Below are 21,667 nucleotides of genomic sequence, written 5' to 3' on the forward strand. Positions count from 1 at the left end.
TTTTACTGAGCTCAAGAAGCAGTCGTTAGTTCATTACTAAAAGTTAAGACCACTTGATACTTAAAATGTGCCCAATCGCCATCCAATCACACAATTTATTTCCCTGGGGAAACTGCTTGAACACAGAGTCGCATCATAAATGCATTGCTTTTTGGAAGAAAGCCACCTCTATCGTAATAGACGTGCGGGTCTCAGTCAAGGAATGGGAATCCAGACAGTTCTGGAGAGGGGTCTTAATTTACAGAGACTGACTGCTGAGGGTGGTTCTCCAGGGCGGGTGATGCAAGACTGCTCTGCTGCATTTGACACATGGACAATTATCTGCTCCTGGGACACCTCCACACCCAGGGTTCTGTGTTTGACTGGTGTTAATCGTGTTTTAATGAAACATTCACAGTGGCACTGGGTCCTATCGAATCAGAACAGCAACCCTGGGCCTGTGATGTATATCTGTGTTTTAAGTTTCGGCAAAGGGCCTGCAGGAACGCGGCGCACAACAAAATATATTAGACACTTTAGAAGACAATATACAACCCCCAAAGTGCTGAAAACATCAATGGAGAGCGATGTCTAGTAGCATAGCACCCAAATAGTTTCAGCAACCAAATCGCAGTATGCACAATCGTCTTTTTTCATTATAATTGCAATTAATTCCGGCCAGTTCCAAGAGACTCCCTCCTTCCCAATAGTTCACTATTTTGCAATGACAACTGTATGGCTATGGATACCACAACTGTTTATTCCACAAGCGCTCATGTGAAATGAATGCTACATATGTAGGAACATGCTACAGTATTGTGTACCACAATAATTACAACATCCATTCTAAATGTGTTTCAGTGTCTTCATATCATTGCGGATAATGTTCATATCGCACCTGTCTGTGATTATCAACATTTTAGAGTAAGCACGTAGTCACAGGTGCATGAATTGTGTGAATTTGGGTTTGCATTGACCGGTATAATTTCTGCATCAACAAATATGAAAATATAACATTGGTGATTATCACAAATCATTTCATTTAACTGTATTTTGTATTGTGTTTAATATTGGACCAAACAACTCACATTGTTTTAGCTTATGGGAGTAAGAAACAATTAGCCCTGTACAACAATTTATAAACTGGGTTGTTTTGGAATCCAGATTGCCTCTCTGGAATAGATGCAGGAGACGCGTCTCAGCTCTGTCTTATTCATGCTTTGGTTGTACTTCTGTAAGACTTTGACAGTGGAAAATGTACTCCAGACATGAAATTGAAGGATCTTGGATGATGTATGCCTCCAATGAAGAGCCAGTTCCAGGCTGTGATCGTTGTGAGCTGTACAACTAGTTTCTCCATGTCCACCACGTTCCCCAAATTTCCCGGTTTTCCACGTGCACAGCTACGTAAACAACCAGTCATTCTCCCACCATCCCAATCAAGGGGTATCCACAGGTCAACCTTGGAATCGACGACTAGTCGAAGTATTTGCATTCTGTGTTTCTTCTCTGATGTATCATCATGGGTGTGAGGCTCTTTGTATTGAATTACGGCACGCGGCCATGTTTAAACATGAGTCAGATGCCTTACTTTCCAGGGCACGGTCGGATTCTGATGATGACCGTTATATGGAATTGACACCTAAAATAAATCAACACAAAACAAAGGAATGTTCAGTCAAAGCTAATAGAGATACAGATAACCACCATACGTTAGATTAAACGTGTTATCCACACCCAAATACAGTTGGAGGAATGGCAAAAGGATGTAGAGTACACCAGTGGATTCGAAAGCGTGCTGCCACAAAAGAAGACGAGATGCACTCCTAATCATGACTCTTTCCAAACTGTTACCTTCACTTGTTTTTAGATGCATTACATGTGTTGTTGTTAAGAGCACTTATAATGAGACATTTTAAAAAGGGGTGATATTCAGAATCAATCAACCAAAACTATCAACATCTCGGATTGTTTGAACATAACTTATTGTCTCTGAATTGGGTGATAAGGATTAAGAGTGTGTGTGTGGTAGACCACAAACATCTGTAGCTTCTTGAAGCAAAACCTAGGAGTATATTGAATCCATTAATATTATCCAAGAGTGTGTGTGTGTGTGTGTGTGCATGTACATCACCTCATATATGAAATCAGCCATACAATGACTGACGCCTTGTGCACAGCACCACCAGACCATGCCCTGTAGGTACTTTAGGTGGGGGTACTGTGCATGGCATGAGGTGGCAGGGTATGCTCTTTCTATGGTGCCCAAGGACCAAGGATGGATTATTGTCTTCAACAATGCTATGGGAGATGTATTATGTTATCAGATAAGTCATTATTGATGTCAATTGGGAAATCATGTATAAGTTCATAGGTAGCACATGAAGGGGCGAGTTATGGTTGTTTTTACTAATCACTGTCACATTTCAGCTGTGTTTAGGTTTTGCATTGTAACCACATTGTCACAGTGTTACTTCAGCTGAGGATCTAGGGAATTGATATGTTTGTTATTGACATTGGTTACTTTCCATCTCCAGTAATGACTTGCATTGTCTTTGACCAAGATCCACATGTAGTGGCCCTAGCTCAGGCCCCCTAAACCAGCTTATTTTACCCTCAGGTCTGACCTGTCGGTATTGCACAAGCGGCATGCCCAAAGCCATGCATGCAAAAATGTGAATTCACCGAAGAATGATTCTTTGGCCATGCCCTACTGGTAAGGTGTCTTGGCACATGTCCAGCAGCCATAACGCAGGCATACTGCTGCCTGCACTCCCCATAAGTCATGTATACGAATATGCTCCCATGGGGGGACATTTTCTACAATTGAAACAATTAGAACACCAACAAACTTTACACACATGCCATCAGTTACACAAATATATATATATATATATTGATTACACATGCCTATCATTAAAAAAACATGAAAAACGCTAGCATTCTGGTTGCATGCATGACCCAAGGCAGAGGTGGTGTAATGTTGCCAACAAAACAAACACAACATACAATATCCCATCTAATATGGTGTGTACGTCGTATGAAATCTTCCCATACAACAACCCAAATTAAATAATTATCCGTCAATAACGTAAAACACAATCCTTCAAACACTCAATCTTAAAAATGGTGTTGGTATAACAGATACATTGAATACATAGGATGCAAATAGCAAGCCAGAATAATAATCGGATTCTGAACAGTATATATAGGAGTGGAAGGAGGAGGGCGGGGGGAGGGTGAGGTGAAGTATGACAACAATATGGATTGAACTACCTAGTCAGATAATACATAAAAAGCTGATATGCAATAATGAGTATCAGTGTAATAATAGTTTCAGTGTAACACATAGAGGGTCTAAGAGTCGAGGGTGATATTCGAGTGACTGAGTTTTTATCAGCTGGACATAAACTGGTAGGCCATATGTCTCAAGAAAGCGACTCCAAATTGCCTCATACGGATGAAGGTCTTCTCTGCATTTATATATGATCCATTCAAATGTAAAGGGGGTCAGTAGGCCCTGAATCCAGTCCTCTGTGATCATATGGTTTGTTGATTTCCAGATAAATACTTCAAACACTCACACTTGCTCACAGACTAAATAATTCTCAAGTGTAAACAGCTTCTCAAAAATCTGACTCAGGAAATAATGGTCATAATAAGACATCACCTGAACTGTTCATGCATTAATTCTCAAAACGGCATCGAAATCCTTTCATTGCAAAGCTTGCACTAAAAATGTGAAATGTCCAACTTAATCGCATAATACCAAATTCTAGAAAGTATAGTAAATAGACTAGAGAAGACACTCTCATTAACTTCACCAATAACGCCAATGTCTAATTATATATGTGTCTTGTTCCCAAAAGAAACAGGTAATATCAATAGCTGTTTGATATAGGTGATTTTTCTTAATCTGAAATGCATATTAAAAAAGCCCTCATATCTATGCAACACCGATATTCTGTTAATGTTTCTGGCGCAATGCATTCTAAATGAGTCTAGATTTTCCATTATGCAAATCTGATATTTCACCATCAGTTTGTATGAATCATGGGAGAATCTTTCAGTTATCGATATGTATCATTTATCTTGAGATCATCCATGCAGTATCAATCTTTAAAAGATTGAATTAAATGGGGCATGAGGATATTCCCTTGTTGCTTCCGTGGACCCGCTAGCATTGGTGTGTGATTCCTCCGCTTGCGGCCCGTGTCAAGATGAAAGAAGGGGACCCACTGATGATGCTCGGGACCACAGTCCTCTAACCGCGGGATGATGAAGGTCAGCCCCTGCATTGAGAAATATGCCCTGTGGGTCTGCATAGCTCCAATCCCCAGAATTGACAAGATGGCGGCTCTGCTGATGCTCAGCTCCTTGCACAGCCCCCAATTCAAGGTCTTAACTCTCCCAGGTATGCTCTAAAACACTGGGGCACTAATCCGTCCAGTGAGTTGGGGAGCCTTGATGGTGCTCCCTAGTGATGAGATGCTCCGTGTTGCGGAGAGAGGCAAAAGTGCCTGCCAGATGTGACCTCCCAAGCACATGACAGTGTAGTGGCAGTCACTCCCAGCATCTGTCAAAACAGGTGGGGTGGGAAAGGTGGCAGTTCAAGGTGAGGGTCAGTATCGATGCAAAGGGACACACTGCGGCACATCACAAGGAGCAGCGATGTACCCGCAGCAATCCAGCCTCGCCTGCTGGAGCATTTAAGGAGCAGTGAGTGCTGTGAGAAGGATGCAGATTGAAAGGAATCCCTAGAGCGACGGCTACAGCTGGCTGTCACCATCAAAGCCCCCCTGACCCGGCATCGATCGAGCCATGGCCTGGAGCCTGCTGAGTCCAGGCTGTGATACCGGGTGGAGGGTACATGCTTAAGACAGATATTGAGACATTGCATTCAGGCCAGAGTCGAGAGATGATTCAGCAGAATACAGGGCAGTCAGTGGCAGTGGAGTTCCCACTGCATTGGGGCCCCACACCGAAGAAAACATGGCAACTGCAGGTCTCCCATCTCACTGGCAGGGAAACCCTGTGAAACTGAGATGGACCAGGTTACAGAGACACTGTAGAGAAAGTGCCCGGAGCAGATCGTATAGATCCTGCATTGTCACTCGTGCCAAGGAATCCCATGTGAGATGAGGGGAAGTGATGAAGTGTGGTAGAATACAATCCTTCAAAGTCATGTCCACTGGCACAGAACTCAAATGTAATCTAATCATACATGATAGCATTCCTTTGCAAGGGTTTATAGTCATAATATCGAAAACATAATTTCGAATTACAAAAATGTCGAAACAAAAATGTCGAATTCAAAAATGTCGAAAACACATACATATAATAGAAAAAGTCATTAATTCGAAAATAAAATGTCGAAAAAAAATCGAAAAACCAATGTTAAAATAACTATGTAAAATGTCACAAAAACTAATGTTTTTTATGGGGGGGTCCCCCCAACCCCCCATCCCAAACCCCTACCCCAACCCCCCCCCTCCTCCCCATCCCCTCCCAACACCCCCCATGGATATACCTTTAATTTAAAAAAATATATATTTATTAAAACATTAATTAAATAAATAATTAATTATTAAAAAAACCCATCCCAAACCCCTACCCCAACCCCCCCCTCCTCCCCATCCCCCCCACCCGCCATGGATATACCTTTAATTATTTAAAACAATTATGTTTAATAAACTATTATTAATTAATTATTTATTTAAACATTAATTTGAAAAAAAATCGACATTTTTGTAATTCGACATTTTTATTTTCGACATTTTTTTTTCAACATTTTGACTTTCGAAAATATTGCATTCGATATTATGACTGGACACCCTTTGCAAGCACATAGACATCTGTAAATCCAGCAATATGAAGGAGATGATTTGAGCGTAGGTGTACCGAAAGGAAAACACAGCCATGGCCGAAATAGACAGTTCCAGTAGCCAAAACACAAAATAACCCTAGAGCCAAAGGTTCTGCTGACCCATGGGGAAGGGGGGCAGGCTGGCACAAAAGCAGGCCTGTCCCAAATGTGGAGCTAAATCAAGAAAGAAATGGCTTCCTCCAAAGATGATGTGACCAAATCCATTTTTGAGTTTAAAAAGAAAATTCAAAAAAATCCAAGTGTGTTTACCTTTTATTTAATGATCTGATAATATTGTTGAGATATGGCTGATGTATAAGCTTTCAAAGTTCCATAGACTTCTCCATCAGATGGCGGTCACACGACAAAAGCAAAGTTTAACAAAAACATCCCAGCAACTAAAAAGAGGCTTTAGTTGCTTAGACCAAATCCACGAGAGTGTACCCAAGAGCAGCCTGGGAGCACAACAGGGGTGAATCAGTTGGAAGAGCGTTATCAAGCAATGGTAGACTAGCTGCTTCTTGGGGCTACAATATACATGTCAGAGGGATCCCAACCGAAATCTGATCCAAAAGCCTGACTATCCTTATGCAGAATCCGTATAAAGAACATGTACAGATATCCCATGTCTCTGAGCCGATGCTTGAAACGCTGCATCAAGTGCACTCAAACTGACACCATTAGAAGGTTCTCCTGACGGACGTTCTCAAGAGAATGCATGCACTCCACAAGCAGAGAAAGTTCTCATTTCATAGCTCTGTCCAAAAAAACAATTGAAACTAATAACATAGTAATTTGAAAAGGCGCAGAGAGAAACAGATCCACTGAGTCAGTGAGAGTACGTCCATCTGATAGTGGAAAGCTGTTTACACTCATCAACCAATGAAAAGAGGCCACTCCCATGCCAGTGTCATGCTGAGTCAGCAGACAGGAGGAAAGAGAAGGCGCCAGAAATGGTTCTTAGGTTGGCGTTTGGGTGGTGGTCACATGATGCTGTTGATTTGGCGTCTCCAATGATTTGCTCTAAATCAGTGGTGGAGTCCATAATCATTATCATGGATATGATTATATACTAGGACCGAGTAAGAAACAGAATGATCAGGCCCGCAATTTAGCAGTGTGAAAGTCACTGATTTCCAGGCGGTGTTCTGGAGGCGCTTGTTGGGTAGGTGGCGCGTCGGTGGGAGGTTGTAAAGGGAGCTTCATGGAAAGACATGCTCCCTATAGTTTGATGGGGTATGCTTTATTTGTAAGGAAAGACAAGGTATGGAGTGAGTAGTATAACCGGGCAAGGGGCAACCAGAATTTGTGATGAAAGTTTAGGAGGTGAAAATGGTTTAATTGTTGATTAACAATCCTTGCGAATGAAAACAAATGGATGTGGTTGACACGCATCATTGTAACATGGGTTTAACTTCACAAACACGTCGATTGAGGTTTTGATGGTGTCAGGTGTCGATCCAAAGCAGGTGCATGAGTGAATGGTGGCTTGTCATGGTGCTGCAAGACCACAGCGCATATTCTGCACTGATGTATGAGATGCAACTCCACAGATAGGTTGAGGAGAAATGGAACCATGGAGATTTCCCAGACTAGTTACTTTCCCGACACCAGCAAAGAAAAAAGTGGGCGGCAGCCATCATAAACCAAAGAGCAACGTCCATGCTGCACTCCACGTACATGACCACGTAGGGCGGCGACATCGTGGTTTAGGCCATACTCGTCGAGCGCAAAGTAATGTTCGTCTCAATTCATGATCTGAACGAAAAGCAAAGCCAATTCTTTGATTTCTTATTCTCAACAATCATGGAATTCGCAAAAGGGGAAATACTGGTTCAGGGAGGTCCTGATACAGTTTGGGCATCACTTTAGATGAATCCAGCAACATTTCTTCTAATATCAATAGGCATTCACACCTGAAATGCCGGAAACTCAAAATAGAGGTTGGCCAACAAGGGGGTAGAGGGCGGGGGGGGCATGGAGTGGGGTACGATATTTTGAAAGAGTTATCCTGAGCAAATGTGGCTTTCCGGCTCTCACTTTACCCCTCTTCTGTATTTGATTCCACAAATAAAAAATTAGGTTGAAGGAGATCTCAGTGTCTGTGGCTGATCCGCGTCCACTTCGCGACAGTAATGCTCCTTCTCTATCCCGGATGGACCAGTTCATCCTTTGGCGTCCACTACCGCCTCTTGAGTGATGGCACCCAAATCTTCTTCTGCTTTCCCTGGCATCGCAGCACCCATCACCAGCTGCTCGATGCTGCCTGGTGCGAAACTCCTCCAAAACAGAAGATATCTTTCTCATTTCTCCAATGTCAAATAGCATAATTAGCAAGCCAGGTTCACGCTCAATAAATACCAAAAATAAAACAAATCTACATACAATTGAGCAGCATACTTCTACTAAGGAAGTATTAGAAAACACATTCACAATTGCAGTGGTGGTATGAACACACGCTGCTGCCTCCGTCAAGCACAAATATATATACAAGTCATAGCAGAAGCAGGCGGAGAAGATAGGGTTAATCGTGGAGGTAGCTACTCACAGCCTTGAACAAATAAAAAAGAGACACAAATGCAAGAAGATACAATTATGCTGTTGGCTTTCGTGAAGACCTCTCCCAGTTGCATCAAGCATCTCTGCCCGCCTGAGGCGTCACTGCCATTGTGGGAAGAGAGAATAGAGCGCGGTAGCACAATGACGGAGCTGGTGATCTCTGCGCATGCTGCGGGACAGCTATATATAGTGCTTATCTCATCCGTCAATATCAGGGCCGCTCTATGAGAAATGTCAATGGCAACAATTGCCGCTCCAGACTCGGGGACACTAGCACCGAACTAGCCAATTTATTCTGGCTGTGGCTGTTCAGGTCCTAATGTGTTCATCAATTTCTTTGGGTTTTGTCAAAGGTTGTTAGTGAAAGAGATCTTTTTAAAAGCAGCTCATTTTACTCTCGTTTACCTTTTGCCAAGACTATCCGTGGCTACCATCTAATGAAGAAGTCTATGGTACTTTGAAAGATAAAGCATTTTACCATTACCAATATATTTTGAGTCGGACCAATAAAAATTAGCAATATCTCGATTTCGTGTGATCCATTGTCAATAGGGTTACAGGATACACCACGGAGGCAGGTAACAGGGTTTTGCACAGCTTCAAATCAACGACTGCGCTGCCAGCTTTGCTTTGCTTTGCTTTTAAAACCCAGTCAAGTTAAAATGATGTTTGCAATAAATAGATGTCACAATGCCTTCTGAGATCCAGCAGGTGCACAGTTTACTGCAAGCCGTATCTGCCGGAAAACATTTGCATATTCAATGTCTGCAGGCTTATCTTTCTGCTCCCCACGTGTTTATCCAAGCTCCCTAACATTTCGATGAAGTTATGCATCTATTTTACATACTCTGAGCAGTTCTCAGAGGTAAGCGGATGCTTGAGGCGCTTTCTTATCCGTAGGGACCACAGAAGCTCAACAAACAGTAAAAGCAATCACAATGAAGAGACTTGGTTTCTCTGAGGCGAGACTACACTGGTAATGAAGAGAAGCCAGCAAACAGGTCCAGCAATAAACGAGGCAACAAGGCCTGAAATGAAGTTGAGTAAAATGTAGCAAATCTCTGGGAGGGAGGAGCTCAATACGTCCCTACTTCATGTCAATTTCACTGGAAGCGACTCAACGGGAGGTGGGGAATGAGGCACAAATGCTGCATAAAAGGTCTCGGAGAACAGGTCATGGTGAGGTAACAGCTGCATCAAAAATGTTATGCAATGCAAATAGCCAGGCTTTAGAAGCTTTCGTATCATTGAAGTTTAGTTAAGTAGCGGTCATCGTGAATGCTCTGAGGTTGGAAGTGAGGAGAAGAGAAGACGATATGCGGGCAACGGAGAGGATCTTGATAGAGGGAAGGAGGTAGGCTCCACAGTGTTACGTGAGGAGTTATGTTCTGCGGTTTCAAGATACAGTGCAATCAAATTTACAGAAATCAAGATCCATCCACACAGACACATCTGATCTTTTTCAAAGAAAGTTGACGTAAAGTCAGATTTTGTCTTTTGGGCTCTCCTTTTAATGGGGGAGGGACAGCAGAATATTGCAAACAATGGCAACAAGAGAAAGTGCAGTTAAGATCCTAAGAGCAAATATAGACTGGATATCAACACAAATAGAAAGGAGACCATCACCAACGAAGAAGAATAGTTTTGACGAAAAATAGGGAGGATTGACCAGTTGACAGAGGGTTAAATCTATGACATCCAGGCTAGAGTACATTCTAACGAAACATTCAAGGTTTAAAGTGGAATCGCCTCCACTTCCCTGCCTCCTACAGGTTACCCAGAGCCATAGCCATACTGAAGAAACCCACTGCAGACACAAACAGCCCTTCAGAAAGAACTGTCTTTAACTGTATGTTTATGAACCTTGAGGTCCACACACTATCCGATCCCCTCCAATCAGGTTTCTGAATAAACACTTCACTAAAACTGCTCCAATCCACATGTCCAACATTACGAGCCAATGCCCATCACTTATCTGTCTTCCATCCTCATAGTATCGGTCTAGCCAAAGCCTTTCACATAGTGGATCATCCATTCTTTATAAATCCCTTTAGATCCCTGGAATTAAGGACAAATGGGTTGCCTTCCATCTCCCTAACCACTCCTTGTCCATCCCATAGAACTCTAATACATCCTCCCCCACACTCACTTATTCCAGTATATCCTTCTTAAGCATCAGTCCTTGGCCCACTCTACTTCAGCCTCTACACCTCCTCTCTGGGCAAACTGATCTCTTCCTTTTTCTTTCACTACCACCTCTTTGCCATGGACCCAAATATTCTTCTCCTTCCGCTCTTTTTATTATTATCATCAGGGATTTTATTGAGTGCGGGACTACCTTGGAGAAATAACTGAGCACTTTAAAAGACATAGGAGGAAGAATACAGTGCGGACAGCAGACAAAGGGAGCAGGGAGTTAAAAAAGGAGGACAGGAGGCAATTTTGTGTCAAGGGATCTAAAAGCAACCAGGAGAGGAAACATGGGTAAGCAGATCACTCAGTCTCAGGTTAGGTGGGGAGCAGAGCGTGCGTCGGCCTTGGTGTTAGGGTTCAGCCATTCCTTGAGGAGGAGGGTCTTCACCTCCTTCCTGAAAGGTAGATGGTATGTGCCTCGTGTTGATGGGGAGGAAGTTCAAGGGTCTGAGGCGTTGGACAGAGAAGGCCTCTCTTCTGGTTCTTTACTTCCAGCCCCATGAGCAGCCTGCACATGTCTTGACTTCTGGTGGATTGCAGACCCCCAGAGATGCTGATCTTCTCAGTGGGGTAGCTTGGGAACTTAAGGGTGATGATATTGTAGCTGATGAAACATACATTGAATATGGTACGTTCTTGCAGTAGGAGCCAATGCAGTTTGATGAGGGTCAGGGTGATGTGTTCGAATTTGTGGAGTCATTTCATGAATCATGCATGTACAACACTACTCGAGTGTGACAGGGTGGTTAACGAAAGACCTCGTAGATGGGCATTGCCACCATCCTTGTGGGAGAGAATCTGGGATTGGACAGCAGATCTGAGGTTGATTTCTGGGATGAAGAGCTTGATTTTCCTGAGAAGGGAGAGTTGATAACATTATGTTTGTGTCTTACTTGTTATGTGCTCCTTGAAGCATAGGTGCCTATAGATATAGAGCCCAAGGGACTTGGTGCAGTTGGTCAGCTGGGGTGTGAAGCCCTCGAGGTTCATACCCGAGAGCCAGATCTGGATGTCAGGATTTTCAGTGTTGTTGGTCAGCAGTAGGAATTCAATCTTAGAGGGGTTGAGCTTCAGGTAAGCACTGGGCATTCAGGACTGGATCAATGTGAGGCAGGCCTTAAACCAATGGAAGTTTTTGATGGAGGCTATCTTGAGTTAGAGCTGTGTGTCATGTGCCTATTGGTGGATGTGTGATTTGTGTGGAGCCAGGAGCAGTTCCATGTCAAGCTTGAAGATCAAGGGGAAGAGGATGGATCCTTATGGGACTCCACAGGTGACGGGTAGAGTTGGTGATCGGGAGGAATCCTATTAGACGGATTGGTGATGGTTAACAAGATAGGATTTTAACCAGCTGAGGACAGTCTTGCAGATCCCCATGCAGTGATGTAGAATATCAGTGAACATCTTGTGGTCTACTGTCTTGAATGCTGCAAAGATGGCTATCGTTGAGGATGTTAAGGGCACTGTTTCCATGCTGCATCTGGGTCTGAAGCTATATTGTTAAACGTAAGAAGGGTGGTGGTGGTGATGCCCTGCAGGAGCTGCATGATGACTGCTTTCTAGAGTATCTTACCTAGGAAGGGAAGAGGGGTGATGGGGCAGTATTTACTAAGGTCACTGTGGTGCAGTATTTTTTTCTTGAGCAGCGGGAGGATTTTTCCTTTCTTGAGAGTCAAGGGGAAGGTGTGTTGTGTGAGGTACCTGTTGTTGATGCCAGGTAGGGGAGGAATGTTTCAGTTGAAAGGTTCTTCCGTACTGAGGGAGGGAAGATGTTGCCTGTGTATGATGTGGCCTTGAGGGTTGCTATGGTAGCAGTGATGTCTTCCTTGGTTAGTGTCTTGAAAGTTGTCCAGTGGATATGTGAGATGAGATGTGTGATGTGCTGTCAGATTTTGCATTGGTTTCTATATACTGATGAATCATACTGATCTTGTTGATGAAGAAAGAGTTGATGGTGAGGGATTTTTCAATTGAGTAAGGTACCGAAGGGTGAGGCAAAGGGTTGATGCAATGCTTGATGGGTTTTAAGAGGGCACTGCATTTATTGTTGGAATTGGCTATGGTTTTCTGGTAGTAGTTGATCTTGGCAGTGGTGATCAGTCATCTGTGTGTAGCCCGGAGTAGTCTGAGTAGGACTGTCGTCAAGCCTTTTCTAGTTTTCTGATTATTCTATTTTTGATGTTGAGTTCTTGAATCGACCAGGTTGCAGAAGGTTTAAACTTAAGGAGGCGTTGTTTCACTGGGGCATACCGGTTGATGTTGGTGGAGAGGGTGGTGTTGAGTTCTTGGAGAAGCAAGTCACATTCCTAAATCACCTGAGGTAGATTGGCCATGTGAGGCAGAGGTTGGTGAGGATGTCTGAGACAGCGTCCACTGGGAATGGCCTGAATGAATGAAGTTGTGTTTGCTGGGTATGCAATGGGTGTGCTTGACTGGGGTGGCATGACTAATGTCCAGCGGGATGGCCAGATGGTGTGACCAGTTAATCAGAATTGGATAGCTGTGATGGAGGGTGGGCAGGGTGGTGATAATGAGGTAGAGGATATTACCTCTGCTGTGTGCTGGGTCTTTCGTGTGTTGTGTGAGGTTCAGAGATCTGTGAATGCAGTGGAGATCTTGCTTCATGTACTGGTTGCTGGCTTGCCTAGGTTGTTCGAGTCACATAGGAAGATGTTGATGGAGTGTGTGAGAGAAACGGTGGTAACCAAATCTGTGAAGTCTACCATAAAGGAGGTTTTGGGCGTGGTTGGAGTGTTGATGAGCTCGAAGGTGACTGTGTCCATTAGAGAGAGCAGGAAGTGGTAAGAGGCAATGGTGACAAGGTCCAGTTGGGTGCATGGCCATGATGCCTTGTGAATGACACAGACTCTGCCCATCTTGTTTGAATAGTCTCTATGTAGAATGCTGCAGCTGTTGGGGATGAGAACATCTAGGATGTGGGTGGAAGTGGTTGTCATCCAAGTCTCTGTAATGAAGATGGTATCTAAATCATGTCTGGTGATGTGGTCGGTGATGTGTTCTGCATGGTTGATTGCAGTGGGCATTGGGGAGCATCAGTTTTTGTGTAGTGATGGATGGCGAAGTGCTGATGGCATCTATGAGAATGCAGTTGAGGTTGTTGCAATGCAGTGTCCATGATGTTGCAAGTGAGTGGTGTGGTTGACAATGAGTGTTGATGGTTGTTATGGCTGTTGGAAGAGAGAGATGAAACACAGAAGAGAGGGACTTACCTGATGTTGAGGAGCAAGGGTTCTGTTGTTAGGTCCTTGTGGTCTGAACAGGTCCAAACTAGGATTTTCCTTTTCTTCGTCTGCCCTTCACTTCGGACGCCCAGTTGGGAGATGCCCTATGATCTAACAGTTAAGAAAAGAATGGAATTTGACAGGGGTAAGCAGGTGGATGGGGCTTAGGTCTCAAGACCTAGGTCCACGTGCACCAGCTCACCAACTTCAAAAGAAAAGAGTCTGGAAGGTTGCTTAAGCATGGAAAAAGAGCAGCAAAACAGGGCAGCACCGAAAGATCAGCAGTGAATGAAAGGTTGGTGGGGCTCAGGTCACGCAAGCAGCTTTTTTACCCCTGCTATCTCTGAATGCATTACCAGGTTTGATCTGAATGCATTACCAGCTGTCTCACTGCTATCCATCAGGGTGGATATGTACTGCCTGTTATTAAACTCCTTCAAGATGGAAGTCATCCATCTTCCTGTCTCCAATGCTAAACCTATCCCCTCACCTCCCATCTCCTTCCCTCCAGACCTTCTGATCTCCTTCCTTTAACACCCAATGCTCACACACTTGGGGTTCTCTATGGCAGTGACCTAACACCCTAGCTGTTCATTACAGCCACTGCCACTGCCGCACGGCTCACCCCTTTATTTATGTGTATGTATTGATTATTTGTAATGCGCCCTATACCGCAAAACATTGCGTTACACAGTGCATATAGACAGGGGGGAGGAATATGCATGTGGAAAAGGTATAAAACCAAAAAAAAGTTCCTAGAACATCTTGAAACATCCAGAATGTGCAAGTGCTATAGCATGAGAGCAGGGGAAAGAGGGAGGAGGGGAGGAAGCGATGAAAAACAATAAAAGGATTATAAGGAAGATCCGTCCCCATGTCACCCGCCACTCAGCGAAAACTCTGATCTCTTCCCTCATGCTCAGCACGATAGACTACTACTTGAGCTTAATTCTGGGTCTTCCCTGCTTCTCCTTCTCTCCCCTCAACAAAGTTCTCATCTTTTCTGCACACACCCTCTACAACCTACCAAGATTCTCTTTCATCTCTACATTCTGTGATAGAGTAGCTGGGCGGGATGCACAAAGAGGCTGACGTAACGTTAGATTGCATAAAAGAAATGGATTGATTTAGTTCACCAAAACAACAAAGAAATAGCCTGAATGTGTGTTTGTCAAGAACCAAAATGAAATTCTCTGAAAATAATTTCAAGGGTGGAGGCCGCCTAGCATAGCTTGCATGTCAGATTGGTATACCTGATGTTTGACTTCAGAGTGAGGATTTGCTGTGTTCAAGAACCGTTGTTGGTACACTCCAGACTTGGGCAAGTTGTCAGGTCTCCTCAAATAGGTTCATGCACTGGATTAATCTATCAAGGTGAATTCCGCTACCATTGTCTCTTTGAGTAGGACTTGGGGTCCCCTCCACCAATTGACAGCCTTCCTTCTCTAGCATGCCAGTCCCCATGACACTTCCTCATCAACCCTTTCTAGCATACGTTCCCTGTTCACTGGTGGGATGGCACCTTCTTGTGCCGCCTCCCACTTGATCTATGTTCTTCCCTCAACTAATCTATCCCCAAACCGTCCCGCTCAAACCTCTTACGGGTGGCTGTGCTCCTCCCACTTTCTCCAGCACAGTCAGGTTATTTCCCCCTCTATCCCTTCCCCCTCTGCCACAGATGTTAAAAGAGTTCACTCCCCACAACGTTTCTCCCATTGATGGAAATTAACTCTACCTCAAACAAACTCTGAATTCTTCTTTCTCTACTTCGGACGGCCCACCTCCTATACATCCCAAGAGCCACCCTTCTATTGACACATCTCACCTTTTCCAACCTCCTCCACTCCCAACAGCTTTCCTTTCTGCTTATATAGCCTACTCTAGAAGCTGCGTCCAACTTTCTACTCACTCCTCCTTCTCTCCTCAGTTCTCCTCCCACTCCATTCCCCACCACAATCCTTCCTCCAAATACTACTCAGACTCTCCATGCTGCCATACTGAGCTAGCTGTATTATATAGTAGGCTTTGACCTCCACAGGGGTGATGCTTATTGATATTGGGGATACTTGTGTACGGAGGTATGTGCTAGTTTGTGATTGGACCATCGGTTGGTGGTCATGTTATTTGGAAGAGGGTAGCCTGAGGTTAGATGAAGGCTTGCCTCCATCTTCGATTCCAGAAGGGCCATAAGTAGATGTGGAATCTCCCTGCCCCAGAAGCTCTGATGTCATCGCCTGCGTGATCTTGGTAATCAAGGAATCTGTTCACTCCATTTATTTTTCCATCATTGTGGGGAATTCTTATGTTTGTAATCCCCTCACCGGAGAGAATGGTGGTTGTCAATGTCTAGGTTTGCGCATTTGGAGTGAATCTTCTCTAATTTTTCAGACACAACTTTCTATCTGAGGGGCTGCTGTTGGCTGCATGTTTATGAGTCACAATGGAAACTGATCCCTCTGGCACTCATGCCAAAGAGAAACATAGATGTCCTCTCCTGGGATTGTGAAGTGCTGTAACAGTGTTTCTATTCTACTCTGGAGTTTTGGCCTTGGCTAGAGAGTGTGTCTGGTCTTCTGGGAGTATCCCCTTTAGGGCAAGGAGTTTCTCTAACATGTATGGGCAACCCCCTTTCCTTATTCTGGTCAGTGGTAAGGGTAGGGTTTTAAAGGGACTGTGAGTGCATCCATGATTACTCTCCACATCGCCCGGCCCACCAGTAGGGTGGTTAAGGGGTTACCTCCTTGTGACCTCCTCTGCCTTAGTGCAGGGGCCCAGTGAGGGTGATCTGGGGATTCCCTGTATACCACCTCTGGGTCCAGAATCTACTTGTTCAGGGTGGCACCCGGCCCTGTTGTCAACCCCACTATGTATTCCCAAGGTCAGGCAGGGGTCATTGTCACAATACCAACACGCAACACCACACTGGAGTGCTCTCTGTGAAAATAATCTCTCAATCTTTAAAACCAAAGTACCTTGCTGATGGCAGATCCCTTTACACTTAAACTCTGTAATCCTCTCTCCTGAACCGTTCTGCCCCCCTACTGCACCTCCTCTTATTGTAGCTGCTTCTCTCTACTTGCCCTCCTCCGCAGGAATGCGCTCCCTTAGACATCGAAAGTCATCAGTGGAATTTGTCAAGTCTTAACTCAAGCTACACTTTCTAGCCAGTGAAAGGGCATCTCCCACCACCTTGCTGGCCCTTCTACACGCTCCCTCCATCTGCCTCTCCTGATGGTGTCAATCTGCAAATTGTTACTACTTAGATTCATGCAGTAGTCCCTTAACGTATTTCACATTTATGTCTGTTCCCCAGTAACTGTCTCTGGTCTTTGTCACCACTCCATCAACCGGTATACTCTCATGATCACTACCATCCTATAGTTTAAATGCACTCTCGCTAGAGAATGCCTCTGGCCTCCATATTGTATTCTATGTACATCCTTTATGGTAGAGATTATATCATTTCTGTTTAATAAATAAAAATATGAAGGTGGTCTGGCACTTGCACTTGCAGGAGGTTGACGGTGGAGAAGGAGTGAACAATGGTGTTGGTAGTCTTATTTAGGTTTGGATCTCGGTATTGTTATATCTCATTGTCAATACATATTATGTCGTATCATCCCTGAAAGTGAGGCGGCATGGAACCATGGGCAGATTTCAAGTGTTCAAGGATACTTGTTGGGTCAGTCACCCAGAGGCTATAGAGGGAGCTGGCAATGAAGCAGCTTGACTACTAACAGTACCTCTTTAACCAACTCTTTAAGGTCTGGTATGATTACTATAATTTGGTGATGAGCTTAAGCATGAGTCCATCGCCAGCAAGCTTCATACCGGAACAACCATCTCCTGAACAGGGATGCACCGCAGGGCTTGAAGTAGCACCATCAGACTGTTCATGAAAAGGGGCACCTAACATTGGAGGGACGAGTGACAATCTCCTGCATACCATACATAAGTGCACTCCCTTTCCTGCTGTGCAAGGGATCATAAGGGACACTGATGTTCCTTTGAGGGCCTATCTACTGGTTTTCCTCACCTAATTGGATTCCAAACCTCGGGATCACAAAACCCCATCAGAGCAACATTTGGCAGCATTGTCCTAAAAATCGCAAATGAGTCCCATGTCAGGGCTAGTGAAATAGACTGTATGTTTTAAAGCCTATGTCCATTTGTCTGTGGATGATCAATGTGAGCCCAGTGAGTCATGGAAGGGCTGCTTGTGCTAGCATTTTGTTAACCCCTTAACTGCTGTGCTTTAATCAAGTCTATGCAAAAAGGACGCGCATTGTAGTATCATGATACCAGACGAGGAGCGTACGCCTCCATGTTGTTAATGAATATACGGCAAGAGTGGGGAAACGTCCAGCATGATGTCCAGCCTGTTAGAGGAAAGGCTGTCTAAGCATGTGACGTCATCACGCAACGTGGGGCAGCCATTTTGGAGGGCCAGGCACAACAAAGCAGAGTAATCTTCACAACTCCTCATCATCTTCGTCCCAGTGCATTTCAAAAAACTTTTATTTATTTTTTTGCTTTTTGCTCCTGCCATATGGACAGCAGAGATATAATATAAAAGTATTGTTTAAAAAGGGTGACCAAGATATAACTGAGAAGCATTAAGACAGTTAAGGAATTATTGATAATATTGATTTGGGCGGTGCTGGAGACAGTCATGGCTATGCACAGTGTACCACTGCCTACTATATTCCTACCTGAAGTGGGGGAGCCCATACTGTCATGGAAAAGATGGTTGAAGACTTTCGAGCATTTTTGGCACGAATTATAGTGTAGAAAGAAAGAAGTCTCTGTTTCTGCATTGTTTAGGTCCAGCTGGACATGAACAGTACTAGGATTTACCAGATCTACCAGCTGCAGAATGTGGGGAAATGAATGAGTACGAAAAGTGTGTATTGAAAATTAACAAACATTATGAAAAGAAATTGAGCACCATATTGGAGAGGTATAGATTTGGAAAAAGAACGCAGGAAACAGGTGAAACTGTTGAACAATTTATAACAGCCATTTGGAAATTAGCAAGAACGTGTAAATTTGGGCAGCAACTGGAAGAGAGATTAAGGGACCCGTTCATGCTGGAATGCAGTAGCACCAAAGTAAATGAGAAGTTGTGGCCTGAAGATGACCCACCCTTAGAGGTGGTTTTGAGAATTGCCAAAGAAGTGGAACATACTGAGAAATGTGTTAAGACTCTGAAGGACAGGATGAAGGAGATGCCAGTGAAATCGGAAAAGGCTGTCAATATGTTGCAAACTACTCAAGAGGATGTAGTGGCAAGCTTAAGCAACTCCAATTCAAGTGTGAGGAGTAGAAATGACACAAGCATACCCACAACTCAGAGGTACAGTGGCGAGCATAGGAACTCAAGAGACATGATAAGAGGTTGAGGGTATAACAGAGGGGACAGCTCAGAGCCTTATCGGTTTCAAAGCAGCCAACGAAGAAGAAGTCATGGCAGGAGGTGTTTCAGATGCGATAGTCCATCACATTTTGCGAGCAGTTCCGATTGCCCTGCCTTATGGATAATCTGTAGGAAATGTAATGGAAGAGGGCGTCTGGCCAAATGTTGTAGATCCAGAGGAAATAACATGAATTCGATAGGGAATGAAGAAAGTGTTGACGGCGAGGAGTGTGTGAGGGCAATCAGTGGTGACAGTGATGAGGAAGTTAAAAGCAGCCCAAGGCAATTATCATGGTGAATGGCAAACCAGTTAAGATGATGATAGACTCGGGGCCAAGTACATGCTGTTACCAGAAGTAGAATGGAAGAAAATTGGACCGGAGTGGTTACATGAAGTGGACATTAAACCTTGAGCGTATGGAGGAGAAAAAATCAAGATCATAGGATGGTTCAAAGCTGTCCTGGGTTTCAAAGAAAAATCGGCAGTAGGAAAAGTTTATGTTTCAAAGAGGGGAGCATACCCATTATTGAGTTGGACGCACCAGAGCTTCCTCAAGGTACGACTAGATGCCAGTGCAGAAGAATTAGTATATGCAAAAGAAGCAACTGCTACGGATCAAGGTAAAATGAGCATGCACGTATTTAGAGATAGAATTGGTTGTGTGAAGTGTTTCACACATCGCATTCAAATGAAGCAAGGATGCAAGCCTGTTGTCCAGAAGTTGCGAAATGTACCAATAGCTATGAAGGAAGAAGTAAAGAAAGAACTATGTTATCTGGAAAGTCAAGGGATAATTGAAAGAATTGATGCTGCAGTGTGGGTCTCACCACTCGTGATCGTGAAGAAAAGTTCAGGGAAGATTTGTATATGCGTAGACTTGAAGGAACTCAATAAATGTATTGTACCAGAGAGACATCCACTGCCCAATATTCAGGAACTTCTTGCAACAATTTGGTCTGCCAGTCTTTTCTACATTCGATCTTACATTTGCCTACCATAAGGTGAAGTTACATGAGGAATCAAGACATCTTACTGCTTTTATTTCCAAAAAATAATGTATAGAATATTTTGATGGTGATGAAGGGGTTCTGTTTTTCCAAGATGACATCTTGATATATGCGGATACTGAAGAAGAACACAACAGGAGGTTGGATATGGTGCTTACCAAGTTGTACAAGGTAGGAATGACGATCAGCAAAGAGAAGTCGAAGATCAATAGAAAAGAGATCGAATATTTAGGTCACGTCATCTCAAAAGATGGGGTTGCACCAAGAACAGAACTGATGACTGCAATTGAAGATTTGGCTGTTCCCACATCCAAAGAACAACTCAGGACGTTTTTGGGAATGGCAGAATATTACTGTAAATTCATGAGGAATTTCTCAAACCATACAGTAATGCTGAGAGAACTAATGAAGATGAACAAAAAATGTGACTGGAGTAAAGAATGCGAGGAAGAATTCTTGTACATTAAGGATGCTTTGAAGTCTGCTCCTGCATTAAAAAATTATATGCGTGGGAGACGCACTGTGATAACAATGGATGCTAGCAATGTTGGTTTGGGGGCTGTGCTGACACAAATACATGAAGGTAAAGAACAAGTTATAGCATTTGCTTCTCGTTTGTTGAAAGGTGCGGAAAAGGCTTATGCAACGATTAAAAAATAAGCTCTGGCTATCAGATGGGCAGTAAACAAATTTAGAAGTTTCATATGGGGAATAAAATTCGATCTGCACACGGATCATAAACCATTAATTGAAGTGTTTTCGACCAAGGGATTGGATAAAGTCTCTGGCAGAATTAGGAGATGGGTATCTAGGTTACAAGAATTTAACTTTGAAATATCATATATTCCTGGAGTGAGAAATTATGCAGTGGATTGTTTGTCAAGATTAGCTAATCGTGAGGAAGATCACTGCGAAGGAGAGGAGTTACAAGAAATGGTTTGTGAGATTGATGAATGTGTCATATCAAAGCAGGAATGTGCAGATGAAATGAAGAAAGATGTCAAAATAATGTTCATGGTGGAGAATCTTGATAAGAAGGCGGTACCACCTAATAACATTTGTGAAGTGGGAGCTGAAGGCTTGTGGAGTGTGAGGGACGAACTTTCCATCCAAGATGGCTCTTTATTGAGAGGAGATAGACTGATATCTCCGGAGGGTTTCAGGGAGAAGATCATTCAACTGGGTCACGGAGGTCACCAAGGCATTACCAAAATGAAGAATAGGATAAAAAGCACATACTGGTGGCACGGATGTGATATTCAAGTCGAAAGACACGTCAGCAATTGTATCCTTTGCTGTAATTGTGATAAGGCGTGTGTGGGTGAAAAATATCCGATGGTGTTGGTGGATGTGCCGGATAGGCTGTGGAAGAGGTTAGCCATTGACATTCTAGGCCCAGTGTGG

The 21,667-nt window shown here is 43.7% G+C and overlaps 1 protein-coding gene across 2 annotated transcripts in view; it reads right to left on the bottom strand.

The window, feature by feature from the left end:
- Window positions 1-715: 715 nt before the first annotated feature.
- The window catches only part of IGSF5 (immunoglobulin superfamily member 5), a 544,054-nt gene continuing 523,102 nt past the window's right edge, over window positions 716-21,667 (bottom strand). For both annotated transcript variants that reach the window (XM_069636052.1, XM_069636051.1), the window contains one exon: window positions 716-1,621. In XM_069636052.1, the coding sequence (XP_069492153.1) occupies window positions 1,547-1,621 (75 nt within the window). In that variant the 3' untranslated portion in view covers window positions 716-1,546. The remainder of the gene's footprint in view (window positions 1,622-21,667) is intronic.

Source organism: Ambystoma mexicanum, chromosome 7p (genome assembly GCF_040938575.1).
Source record: "Ambystoma mexicanum isolate Mex_15411 chromosome 7p, UKY_AmexF1_1, whole genome shotgun sequence".
Classification (NCBI taxonomy): Eukaryota; Metazoa; Chordata; class Amphibia; order Caudata; family Ambystomatidae; genus Ambystoma; species Ambystoma mexicanum.